This window comes from Manduca sexta, chromosome 18 (assembly GCF_014839805.1).
Source record: "Manduca sexta isolate Smith_Timp_Sample1 chromosome 18, JHU_Msex_v1.0, whole genome shotgun sequence".
In the NCBI taxonomy this organism is placed as follows: Eukaryota; Metazoa; Arthropoda; class Insecta; order Lepidoptera; family Sphingidae; genus Manduca; species Manduca sexta.
In genome coordinates this window covers 2,238,980-2,252,716 of record NC_051132.1, presented here as the reverse complement: position 1 = coordinate 2,252,716, position 13,737 = coordinate 2,238,980, and the positions used below count along the sequence as shown (strand labels likewise).

The 13,737-nt window shown below is 35.5% G+C and overlaps 2 protein-coding genes across 4 annotated transcripts; one reads left to right on the top strand and one right to left on the bottom strand.

Annotated features, from left to right (window-relative positions):
- Positions 1-24: 24 nt before the first annotated feature.
- Positions 25-3,480, bottom strand: LOC115447096 (sperm flagellar protein 1). 2 transcript variants are annotated; one of them, XM_030174026.2, is made up of 5 exons: positions 3,253-3,480; positions 2,309-2,548; positions 1,473-1,577; positions 1,138-1,283; positions 25-658 (listed from the first exon to the last, which is right to left on the bottom strand). In XM_030174026.2, exons 1-5 carry the CDS (start codon positions 3,368-3,370, stop codon positions 134-136), a joined length of 1,134 nt encoding a protein of 377 aa, XP_030029886.1. In that variant the 5' UTR covers positions 3,371-3,480; the 3' UTR covers positions 25-133. The 2 variants fall into 2 exon arrangements, with proteins under 2 accessions (XP_030029886.1, XP_030029887.1); XM_030174027.2 differs by having other exon boundaries at positions 2,309-2,518; positions 3,253-3,479.
- Positions 3,481-5,475: 1,995 nt separating this feature from the next.
- Positions 5,476-13,254, top strand: LOC115447109 (retinol dehydrogenase 14). 2 transcript variants are annotated; one of them, XM_030174041.2, is made up of 3 exons: positions 5,476-5,549; positions 11,202-11,495; positions 12,092-13,254. In XM_030174041.2, exons 2-3 carry the CDS (start codon positions 11,204-11,206, stop codon positions 12,820-12,822), a joined length of 1,023 nt encoding a protein of 340 aa, XP_030029901.1. In that variant the 5' UTR covers positions 5,476-5,549; positions 11,202-11,203; the 3' UTR covers positions 12,823-13,254. The 2 variants fall into 2 exon arrangements, with proteins under 2 accessions (XP_030029901.1, XP_030029902.1); XM_030174042.2 differs by lacking the exon at positions 5,476-5,549 and adding an exon at positions 9,627-9,733.
- Positions 13,255-13,737: the final 483 nt, after the last annotated feature.

Genomic DNA, 13,737 nt, shown 5'->3' with positions numbered 1-13,737 from the left:
AATTTACATTTTAAAACGACTAGAAAAATAGTAGCACGTGGACAATTTATTAAACTCAACATAAAACGCGAACATCAAACGTTTTTTGTTATCGAACTGTCATGATTTTTAAATTTTTTGCTTCGTTCTTTCACTAATTCACATAACTGAAGTCCTGTACAAATCCTGCAGCGTTAGTTATATTTTTGATCTCGTTTTGTATTGTTTCCTCTATTGTAGTCACATCTTCCTGTTCACTATCCTTAAATTCCTCTATCTCCATATAACATTCCGATTTCTGCTCAATGATTTCAATTTCCTTGAACACTTCAGATTTGATCCTTTCGACGATGCTCTTACCTTCGTCCATGACTTCAACAATACTTGATTTTGAGGCAGTTTTGGAATCTACTATTGGTATAGGTATTTTGGATTCTTCTAATTTGGCAATTTTTGTGATAGGTTCAACGGTTTTGAGCGAGGGCACCTTGACTGGTGGTATAAGTACGAATTCGCTAGTGTTGATGACCGGGCTGGGAGGAACCGCATCAAAAGGTACGGCCAGGCTGGTCTGTAGCGCCTCCACTTCCCTGCGTCGCGTCTGTTTCCTCTCCAGTTGCTTTTGCAACTCGTCAATCCTTTCTTCTTTAAGTTTCAACATGTTGTCAAGATGTTCCACCTATAGGAAATTTAATTAATGTTTTATGAAGAAAATCAATATCGATAAATGAATGGGGAATTTAAGGAGTCGCCTACAGTAGTATGTGTATGAGCGAAATGGCAACTAATCATTTGAAACTATGACATAATAGGTAACAATTAGCCTACTCTGTGAAAGTATGCAATAAACATCAATGGCATTATTGTTTAGTAGTCATGATGTAATGGCTTTTCACATTACAAACTTTACCATGACTAAAATGTTTAATGCTAAAGGAAATTAATAATGACTACGATATCTGCTGTAAGTGTATTTTGAATAAGGAAATAATATAAATTGCAGACAACATAAACGCTTCATTAAGTTTTTCTTCTCCCCATTACTTTATCTATAGCTTCCCCGTTTTTTAATGTACTGAAAACCTACTTTATCAAAATGCCACAAGTATTATAAACATCAGCTAGTTTGTGAACAAATTCTGTCGAATCTAAACGTACCTTCTGTTTGAGCACTTCCGAAGCATCTTTAGCGTCTTTGAGTTCTTCTTTGAGCGTTAAATAAGACTCGTAATTAACCACCTTCTGCTGAACTGTTTCCAGCACGCCGTTCACTCGGGTCTTCACTGGGACCACCAGCACGTGTTCTACAATGAATAATCTTATGTATATTACGATTTAGGTTAATAAAATAATTATCAGAAGAAGATAATGAAACGAGTGGAAGGTATTGGAGAAGACTACATGAAATTGCTTGGACTGCGACTATCTTATCTATGTCGGGCGAAAGAAATAAAATATATCAAAGTTATGTAAGCTAAGACTGGGTAGGTAACCTTCATCTCCGCACGCCTCGTAGTAGCTCCCGCCGCTTGACAAGTTTTGATCGGCGTCTTTCGATGATTTGTTCGCTTCTTCGTCACGATTGATCTTGTCCCTGACTGAAAAATGATAGCAATCTCTATAGATTATTCTACATTCTACAACGACAAGGAAAATCCCCTGATAAGTGGTAACCAATTAACCAGAGCCCATGGTCGATCACCTTGGTAAATGGATTGCCAACAATTATGAGAGAGAAGAGCATTGCGTCAAGTCTTGTAGTCCAAATAAGTTAGTACCTAGTTTACATTCAGCAAAAAGAATGACAACAGTTTATTGACTATGACTGTATAAATCGTTGATTTTAATACTAAAATGGTACGGTTCTTGGGATGGCTAATGCTCATTTGGAAAGCCTACATTCAAGAGCGGATGGTGATGATATACTATAGATTGATAGCATACTTTCAACACGCGGCGATAGTCTAGTTGGGTGTGGAACGGAATGCCATGACGAATGTTTGCAGGTTCAAATCTAAGGGGAAAGAACCTCTGAATTTTCTAAAATTTTGTATGTATTCTTTGTGAATTATCTATCGCTTGCTTTAACGGTGAAGGAAAACATTGTGAGGAAACCCGCATACCTAAGAAGTTCTTTATAGGAATTTTGAGGATGTTTGAAGTCTACCAATCCGCACTAAGCCAGCGCGGTGGACTAATGCCTAATCCTTCTTAGTTGTAGAGGAGGCCCGTGTCCGCCAATGGTACAGTATATAATAAAGGGCTGATAAATACTTTCAACAGTAGACCCTGGACAGCGATAAGTTGATACACAGATAGATATATTTACCCATAACCAGCACTCTCTCTATAACCCCTGGCGCGCAGTTAGCGAGCTGCTCCATTGTGTTACAGCAGAGGTTCAGCTTGAGTTTCTTCAGCACTTTCCTGTTGAGCGTCATCCAGTTGTTCAGCTTGAGCGCGTGGCTGTTCCGCGGCGGGTAGTTGTGCATCTCCACCAATTTAGGATAATGGACGCTCAGCATCTCCGCTAGCAGGACTGTTGCAAGATACTGATTTGATGAATTCCCTAAATAATATTCTATCTTACATAAAACGGACGTGACTTCACATCTTTGGTGTTGCATTTTGTGCAGTCAGTAATTCTGTCGCGGTAAAAAATACTGCTTACCAGCGTTATGTCCTATGTTTTCTAGTTATTGGTGGCACGAAAAAATAAATTATAAGTGTTATTACCATTTGATCCTTGTTAAATATTTCATCAAGTGATGCCTACTAATTTTTCTTCCGTTATAAATAACAATAATAAAATATATTAAGCCTTCGATTGTTTGTCGGCGAGATCTCTAGAATAACAATTGCTGTAAACATTTTACTGTTCACAGTAACTATTTCTCTAGTGAGCTGTGATCGCCACGTTAACATCGGCTTCCTGATGTTAGCAAAAAAACTAGCGACATTATCATTACGGAAACTCGGTGGCAAAAGTGCTAAGAGGAATTCAAATATCAGAAAATAGCTGTGAATTTATAAATACAAGATTTTCAGCTCATTTAAAACAAAATGATTCTCCTTATATAAATAAGTAGATATCATATAAGGTTCATTATGTTGAGCCATAATGCTGAACTATACTTCAGCTGGTTACGACTCAAACATGATTCGACATCACAAATGCCGCAATTCATTCGTGTTGTGTTTATGCTGTGACCCCATGTGCGTCAAAGGAACACAACAGTCCTACCACGCATTGATTGAAGAAGGAATGTTTACCAGCATCAGAAAAATCCCTGTTGATCTTCTTCGTGGGTCTTGATAGTTTGAAGGTGTCCACCCATGCCAAGACAGACTCCAGGTCCGCTAACGGTATAGGCAGTTCCATATTCGACATATTTTTATATTTTTACCAAATAAACTCCAGTTCTGATTGTTTGACGGTTTGATTTTCGCAGCATTGTGAGTTAACAGTTGTCATGTTTTATATTTATTTTTTTCTGGCCGGTCGTTTTAAGTAGTTGGCAGTAAAGAGGTTGTAATTTTTTTCTGGTGTTTTCCTATTCCAATATAAATCATTTTTTGTCACTTTTACTGGATTTGCAGAATCAATTCGACCTAGTTTTTAAAATCGATCGCCTGTCTGACTTAATTCTAATAAATCCAAATTGTCTTGCAAATCTTTTTAAATTGTTTCTGCTTGCGGCTAATAACTTTTATGGTAAGTTTTACTATGATAGTCCAAGATATAAGCGCAACTAAGTTTGGGTGCCACTACCAAATATTGTATGCCCACTAAGTCTGTATTTGATATGAATAAATACTTAAATAAATCTCCATTTCTGCTCCATAAAAGTTAGCAATGCATTTATAAATTCCAACTTTTATGCCTGTTCATGCCCCCAATGTCACCTACCATCAGACCACCCAATTTTACTAAATGCTGTAATAAAAACTATTTCTTAGGCTTCTACGCTTTACTGTCCTTTCTAGAAAGCAACCTAGCATTTTACAACGACATTTAAGCTTCACACAAAACCAATTTAACAAGACCTCAGTTACACCATAAAGTCTTCGAGACTTGTATAAATAGATGCAACGTCGTGGACCGTTCCAGCCTGGTCATGAGAAGCGTATGTTAGATCACATTATGTAGAAAACCGCACTTTCTTTATCGGTTGAGATAATGTGTTTTAACCGACTGTACTAGGAAACGTTATGTTTTGTAGAGTATGTAGAGTCCATTCCTGAGGCATAGGTCGTATCCATTACCTACAGTACCTTGGTACCTAAGTACTTATAGGTACCTTCTGGGCAAGCTAGGCCCTTAAAATAATAAACAACACTCTCGTCACGTTTTATCGACATAAACTTTCTACCTTTCGTACTGTTTGTATTTTCATAAGCGCCTGCGCAGATTGTTAACCTTTTAAGAAAATAGACACCTATTTTACACAATTTTCGTTACAGAAGTTTATTGTTAATTGTTTTATTAATTTACCAAATAAACCATAAATACAATTTTCCTTATGAACTAAAACAAACTTTTAGGTTGTAACATACTTATAAAATTAAATTGAGATCATAGGTCAATAACTATAGGTATATCCCTACACTAGGCACGGCTTGTATCTATAGCGTCAATCGTTTCGGCTACATTTATGCAATTACCTACCATTGTGCAAGTTTTATTGCTTTCTTAGCGAATCCATTTACTTACATACTTAAATCAATGACGTTTTACAATGGTTTTCATTGTTTTGCAGTCTACTAGAAATGCTAGTTTTATTCTTACTGGAATTTGTTTAGCAATTTTTAGCGTACTTAGAGTTATTCAGGAGGGGCTGCACAGAGCGTATCACTAAATTGTATCAATTGCTGTGCTGGTATGGTTTTTGTATTTACCTGGGTAGCAACCACTGTACACAAGGTGTAAGACCCGACATAACTAACCCACGTAAGTGTGTCGCGTTCCGGGATTAGTCTATTACATTCAGTTTCAAACAGGCCGGCATAATTGTCTCGACTGGTGAGGGATGATTATCCCTCAGATCGTCAAACACTGGATCTGGATCACACTTCGCTTACCATCTGGTGTAATGGGGTTACTCTACTGCCTCCATATAAAAAAAACGAGTAAATAACGTGTTTTTCAAACGAAACACGCGACCTAGGAATATAGCATATCGGTGGAGGATTGTAATTGGTAATAAATCTATATACTTAATTTACTTTATTTTATTTATTATTAGTCTGTAAACTTATTTCAAATTAAATAAATGAATATAAATATTTTGCAATAAATTAATATAATTTACTTTATTTGTATTTATTATTAGTTTGTAAGCTTACTTAAAATTCTATTAATAAATAAAAATCACCATCACTCATTCGCTCGTAACATCACCAACATTTTCTAACATTTCTATGGTTACGTAGTTTATGGCGCGAAAGTGTGAACACCGCCTAAACGATTGCGAAATAAAATATGAGATGTTTGTGGTAATGTGCACTCAGTGCTGTGCCGCTAGCTAGACGTGGCCCACGTAGTGAAGTGATCGCTAGACAAAAATAAGGTGAGTTTAATTTCATTAATTATAAATACGAAAGTTTTTGTTTTGTCACGTCGCGTAGATATCAACGATTCGGCTTTTTTTATAAAGATTTATGTGTAGTGTGTTGATATCTAGATAGTTTTTATCCCATACAGTGTTCCCTTGGGACGTTCCAGGAATATATTTTAAGGCCAAGCGATTAAATGATATTCGTACTTATTTACTTTATAATAGTAAAGTTGCCCGCAGTATAGTTTGCACCAGCACCGTGCATCGTGCGGGTTTGGCTCCCGCAAGATAAAACGATTGGAGTCAGTGATATTAGTAAATTAAGCTAATTTATATTTATGATACTTCCTATGTTTTATACAATCGTGTGAAGAAATCGTGTTTGGTCAGTGGTAGTGTGTTTGGGTCATGGACAGGGGGGCCTTAAAATCTTAACCATTTGAAGTGCTAGAGCGCGAATATCCGCCTGCATCCCTTCGCAACAAAAACATATTTTTTTTTTATAAGTACAAAGTTCGGGAGAAAATTGGGCGCACCTTTTTCCGATAACTTTTTTTGGCGGGCTTTCACCTCCTTTGTTTTGCGCCACGATGCTACGTTTCTCTAGCCCAAGGGTAAACACGGTCCTATTACTAGACTGCGAAGTTCCATGTTATATACTTACCCAGGTCAGACATACTGTTTGATGTTTTTTCTTAAACAGTTTGCCCCAAACAGGAACGTAAGTTACCAGCCGTAAAATTAAAGCAAACCTATTCCAGCAATATATGTACTCAAAATAGTTTATAATAGTAATCCTACATTTGGAATAGAATAAGTTCAAGTGGTAGGAGTAGATAAGGAAACGAGTATATCGGTCAGATGATGGTAAATCATCACCATAGCCCATAATGACCCCACAAACACAAGAGCAAAGTGAAAATTAAAACAGGGGAGAAGAGGGTTTCATAGCGTCTCTCTAACACTAACCATAAAGATTCTAATATACGCCTATTTTTTATTATAATAATAATATCAGCCCTGTATTATATACTTGCCCACTACTGAGCACGGGCCTCCTCTACTACTGAGAGGGATTAAGCCTTAGACCACCACGCTGGCCTAGTGCGAATTGGTAGACTTCACAAACCTTCGAAATTCCTATAGAGAACTTCTCAGATGTGCAGGTTTCCTCACGATGTTTTCCTTCACCGTTAAAGCGAACGATAAATTCACAAAGAATACACACATGATTTTAGAAAAGTCTGAGGTGTGTGCCCTTGGGATTTGAACCTGCGGCCATTCGTCTTGGCAGTCCGTTCCACGCCCAACTAGGCTCTCGCCGCTACTTTTATTTTTTATTAGAAAGTGATAATATAATAATTAGTAGATTCGACATAATTATGCTGAAGCCAAATGCGAATGCCAATTAGCGTGGTGGCGTCATATTACAGTATGACTGTACTGATTCCCTAAGCTCTATGCAAATATAATAGCATCCTTTATAACAATGTAATGAACACACAGACGTACACGTCATGTACAAAACTAATTTAAGGCTATCAAATAAACAAAAAATAAAAATTAATACTGAAGTAAAACCCACAAGATTTACTACAGCAGCAAAATGAAAGTTATAAGAATTCTCACGCCACAAACGGTGCTAAAATAACGCCACAACTTAAACGTCATAATACAAAAGTAATAACTTTGACTGTTACTAACAATAAAGGAACTAACCATTAGTGATTAGCATGTAATGTTATAAGTATATAGAGATAATATTCGATTATAATATACTAGCTTTTGCTCGCGTGAAGGAGTTCTGCGGGACAATCTTTTTTTTCGACTAACTTGATATGTATCGTCATATTATGACCAAATTACATAAAATCTTTATAAATTGTAGTCTATGTGTTATTATGATGTATACAGTATAACCAATATCACTGTAAAGTTTCATCCAAATCCGTTCAGAAGTTTTTTCGTGAAAGAGGAACAAACATATGTATCCATCCTCACAAACTTTCGCATTTATAATATTAGTAGGTTTGTCAGTTCTCGGTTTACGTAACCAAATATATTGTGGTCAAGTCCACACGATATTCATAATATTCAGTAGCACGTGGCCTAATTATTTCACTCATGTGTCGTATTACGATGCACACACACACTTCCGACGTTTATTATTATGTAAATCTAATAATTATACAAGATATGTTACTGATAAGTCCGTCTTGCCCGGTTTGACTAATAATAAAAAAATCTCTACTTTCTAACATAATTACACACGTGGTGTATGATTATATTAATGAGCATTTATTAGTCTAGAATGTGATCTACTGAGAATACATTTAGTTCTTAATTATAATTAGAAACTACAAAACATGATGATCATTATCAATCTCGGTAATAATAATTATACTCACTTTAACAATCGTGACGATGTTCTAAAGGTAAATGCACGAACCGCAGCGCGCTGGGTGGATTTGGAAAATATTTAATTATCAAACTGACTACGTTAAACGTCTGAGAACATGGTAGCCTGGAGGGGGGTGCAAGGGGGTGCACGTGCACCCTCCTGTTCAGAACAAAACACAATAAAAATAACAGAGGTTTTATTTCGGTTTAGCTTAATATACAAATATCCGTGCGATTTTTATTTGAAAATATGTTATGTAGTACCTATTTATAGTATGTAGATGCAGATGCACCTCCCTAAAAGTAATCTTGGCAGCGCCCATGGCTGGGAATGTAAGCAAAAACTCATTGTTCAGTCTACGATAAGGTGTGTGGGAGAATATCAATTAGATTTTGTATTCGTATATTAAAATGCATACAACGATTATTGAATAGGTATATCTGGATATTGTTACTTCTCTTGCTGATAAGGGAAGATGGATAAAAACGCACACGTATTTTATATTGCCGCCTTATTTAGCATCATTGGAGATTATTTGCTTTACCGTCGAACGTACAAAAAAGTACGGCAACAAAAATGAGGATTTCCCATAATTATATTGAGTGATTCAAACAATTAGTTTTTGTGGGTACTAACAATATAGACATTTTTAGGGTTCCATGCCTTAAAAGGTAGGTAAAATCATATTATTGTCCGTGTGTCTGTCAATATTCTTTTTCTTTGGAAAGTTGAGTTAAATATTAAATACTCGATTCGTTAATGTCATATCTTACGATTTTACACGGGAATCAAAACCAACAGTATACTTCCTGTTAACCTAGTACTTATCAGACAATTCATGACTAAAGGGCCAGCCATTTACATTTTTTTTTTGCCGTGTGATTAAGTGGAGGTTTTGTTTTCAAATCGATATTATCCGTATCAGTAGCGTTTCGTCAATAATGAATAAAATATGTTTTTGACACTATCAATAATTAAATAAATCCCTAGAATAGGATTTTTGATGTGGCATCACTTACACTTTCTAATTATAATAAATTTCGATCAATTAACAAATTTAATTAAATTGGTATCTCTAGATTAAGTATTGCATTATTTATAAAAAATGTACGTTCAAATAAACTTTGTATTCTTATTAATTAATGCTATAAGTAGGGCAATGACCTCCACCTTAAAGTGTTGCAGAAAATGTTGACTACTTAATTTCTTTTTTGACACTAAGTATGAAATTTAACACTACTAACGTGGTTTAAATATACTTTAAAATGTTGATCATTCAATTATTCGGAAACAACGATTACATGCGCACGCACTGGTTTGGTCACACAAAACATTTTTTGTCTCATTGAGCTGGTGGTAAATAAATCTCATAATCTTTAGGCTTGCAGTTTATAAAGGAATAGTCTTTAGGCCTTTGTCTGAGAGCTCATAACACCTTATTTTAAAAAAATACTAATTTAGACTACTTAATAACACCTTGTTTCTGCAAAAAAACAGTATTTTTATGAACATAATTTACTATAACTAGCGGATTAATCGATTTAATTTTGCTTTTAAATTCGTTATTAGTGTCCGGTTGCCCCCGTAACCTTTTCAAATGCATCTCTGTAATGTATCAGCTATTTTGTTGCACGAAGATGAGTCTGCTGTTTGTGAGGTAAATCAAACACGCACTTCGCAGCACGCAGGAGTCAGGACTGCAATTCTTTATAAAATCAAGATTATTTTAACGCTAGGCGTCAAGTATTTTTGGTTCTGAAGAATTATTTAGTTTAGAAATCAGACAAAAATCCATGTGAGTAATAATTTGGGTGTTTCAAAATTGGCAGATCAATAACTTACACTTATACAGAGTTTAGTCGTAAAGAAATCACACACACACTTACGTCTTTTATCTCCAACGGGGTAGGCAGAATCGCAACCAGTGCACCTAGTTTTAGCCTTGTGTAACTATTTTATTCTATAATATGATACAGGGCGAGCCTATTGCCTAAAAGTAGAAATTTAACTCAGGACATCGGCTATTATCATTTCGTAACAATAGTCTCAGTAAAAATGCTAACGAGTTTAATCCAAGCATTGTTTGAATACAAAACGTGGCAAGGTCAATGTTGCATTGATGGGTCGAGACCTCAATACATAGATCGTATAGAAGTGAAACTCATTTCGTAACGCGTTGTTTGGACATGTGCCTCGAGTCAAATCATGTGCTAATCTATGCCAAAAGATACTAATTTATTACTGCGTAGTGCGTATCTACATGTTCAGGAAGCATAGATAGTAGATCTAATATATAATTTTTTATCGGAATATCTATAATAAAAGGAGGTCATTTAATTTTTTTTGCTAGTTATCGGAGTCTAGAATTTCAAATTGATATTTTCTATCTTAGTATTGTTTCGACAATTGATAAAAATTAAATATGTTTAGTTTTTCAAAACATCTTATGTAATATGTACTGTTATGTAATACACTCTTTCTCGATAATCAGGTCATTCAACAGTCAACCTTTTTTCAATTCGCACCGGTAGTTCTTGAGATTAGCGCGTTCAAACAAACTCTTCAGCTTTATATAATAGTATAGATATACAATTTCTATGAGTTAATAAATGTAGCGCACGTAAAATAAAAATTCAAAAACTGTATTTAGCAATCGAACTTAGGACTGATTTCGCCGCCGTCCACTACACGTTTAAATAATCCGCTCAACTATAAGTATTATATAAGTAATCCAATTTTAGAATTTATGTTTTAAATAATGGCTCCATAAATTATACGTCTGGCCAGAATTAAACGATGTCATTTTCAAATAGCATAGAAAATATATAAATATATACTATCGTCGACTTACATAACAAAATTAGAAGAAAGTAAAGCTCGAGAAACAGCAACTACAGCCTAGTTGAGAGTGGAACGGAGTGCCGAGACGAATGTCCGCAGGTTCAAAGCTCAAGGCACGCACCAATCGAGAAACCGCAAAAAACGTATTTTCCAGAATTAGGTATACTACCGAAAACATAATTGGCTTTCGATAGGTGTAGGTACCTACGTCTACTTGACTACGCGATATTATGTTCCGAACTCGGCAGTAAATATGGAGTGATAGTAAGAAATTTTACAAGTCGACCAATACGTTACATATATATACAAATATACCTACTCACACAAAGATTACTTTATATGTTAAACTTACCTAATCTTTATCTAAGTATATATTTTAACTGTACTATAATCACTATTTTTATCTACCTCTTATTTTCCAGTCATGATCGTCGCGGAAGCCTGGAAAGCGAACTACTTGTACTGGCTGTTTCCGGTTCTGATCATAACTGGATCGCTTGCAGTCCTCGGTCTAGTCGGACTTCTGTTCGCTATTAGACTCTACGTGAAACTGACTTGCGGCAGATACCACGGCACCAGGAGGATGGACGGCAAAACAGTTATTGTCACTGGATGCACCAGCGGTATTGGGAAGGAGACGGCTTTAGAGCTGGCTGAACGTGGAGCGAAGGTTATTATGGCTTGCAGGAATTTAGAAGCGGCGAAGAAGATCAAAGGTGGGTTCAGTGGTGTATAGGTTGGCATCCACGGCGGTTTTATATCTAGAACTTAGCAGCTTGAGCACTATCTTACCGAGTGATGGGGGAAGTATTAAGTAGGTTTGAGCATACTTTACCTACAGAAATTAAAATAATAATGTGTATAGGTTTTTTTAGTTTTAGTTTCATGACTATTTGTCTTATTGCTTCCATTTTACTCTAATTTCTGAAGTAACCATCAAATATCATCTTCCTGAATCTTCTCTTACGACATTACTTTCTTTTTGGCAATCAAAAACAAGGATAGTAAAACTTAAATATTAAAAAAATATGAAATAACTATAACAATAGTATCACACGAATAACAATAATAGTTATATATTATGTGAGTATATAATAGTTGTTTATTTTTATGACCAAGATGAAGTACATATCCAAAATGCCGCAAACGGTAAAGCATTAGAAACACGTTCTTACTTACCGCTGTGAAAGCTACTATCATTAGATTTTATTACAGTATTGCAAAATGAATGTATACGTGACTTGTAGAGACAGCTTCAATAAATAGAAAGATGAATGTAAATATTACCGAAATATTTTCTAACATGTTTCAGATGAAATCATCGATATAACAAAAAACGAAAAAGTGTTCGTGAAGAAACTTGACCTGAGCTCTTTCGCATCTATCAGGGAATTCGCAGAAGATATCAACAAGACAGAAAACAAACTAGACGTCTTGATCCACAACGCAGGCTACGCTGAAACCTTCAAAAAGAACAAAACAGTTGACGACTTAGAAATGACCATGCAAACCAACCACTACGGACCATTTCTGCTCACCCATCTCCTAATAGATTTACTAAAGAAGAGTGCTCCGTCTAGAGTCGTTATTGTTGCCTCTTCATTATACCGAATTTACTCATTCAAACTTAACAATCCAAATCCAGTAAATACTATGCCTGGTTTCTTATACTATGCGTCGAAAGAGGCAAACATCCTGTTCACCAGAGAACTAGCAAGAAGATTAGAAGGTACAGGTGTAACTGCGAATTGCCTGCATCCTGGTTTAATAGACACAGGAATTTGGAGGTCTGTCCCGGCTCCTCTTAGCTGGGGTCTTGCTGGAATCATTAAAAGCTTCTTCAAAACGCCGAAGCAGGGTTGTCAGACTACGGTAATGCTGGCCGTTGATGAGAAGTTGGAGAAAGTCAGCGGGAAGTACTTCTCGGATTGTAGCGAGAGTTCTATCTCGAGGTCTGTAAGCGACATGAGCCGTGCGCGGCAGCTGTGGGAGATATCTGAGAAGATGGTACATTTGACGGAGACTGACGCTAAGATTTTATAGACTTGCTACAACTTTAAAAAGTGTTAAATATTTTATTATGTTTATTATAACGTAAAAAAAGAAAATGATGTCCTTCGAAAGTAGAATAATCGGACTTTAGTCTCATTAGAAAATTAATTTGTTCCTGGTCGACCAGCAAAACTACGGACTAACTTGGCCGACATGATGAGAACTTAACATGATTATTATTTATTATGAGATAAATTAGACATTTTAATTTGCTATCTTTGTTTTAACGATCATAATTTAGTGATGCATCTTCTGTAACTTAGAGCTATATTTTTTATTGTCGTATCTTATTCTAATTGTGTGATGTATCATGCTGTTTAAGAATAAAGTTTTGTTACTATAATTTTTCTCTTACCTTAGTGTTCTATATTAGCAATTATTTCTAATTATGGAAAACAATATTAATTTGCTGTTTTTCGTTCACTATTTCGTAATTTCCTCATCGCATTCCCTATGATCAACTACACAGCACTCGGCTTTCATTATTAAATAAACAAAACTGGTAAATAATCTCTAACTTGGAATTCATGGACCATAGTGATATTCTGTAGATACGATACAGCCTGTGAGGCTTGTAATTACATGATCATTGCTTCACTACGCCATATTAAAGGGAAAGATGTCATCCGTAGGCTCAATGTATAATGTGCATTTAAGGTCTTATAAGAAAATATATAATTAAGCAACACTCTCTGATGACTAAACCCAAATCTATGCATTTTCTTGTAGTTTTTTTGTATGCTCATAAAATACTATTTACAAACAAAAACAACTTAGACAATGTGGAAGAAATGTAACAACTGCTGTGTATTGAGAAATATACGAATGAGTTACTTCTTTCCTAAATATATCCTATCTGTATAGAGAATTATACAGTATACATGTATGTAAAATATTTCTTTTCTT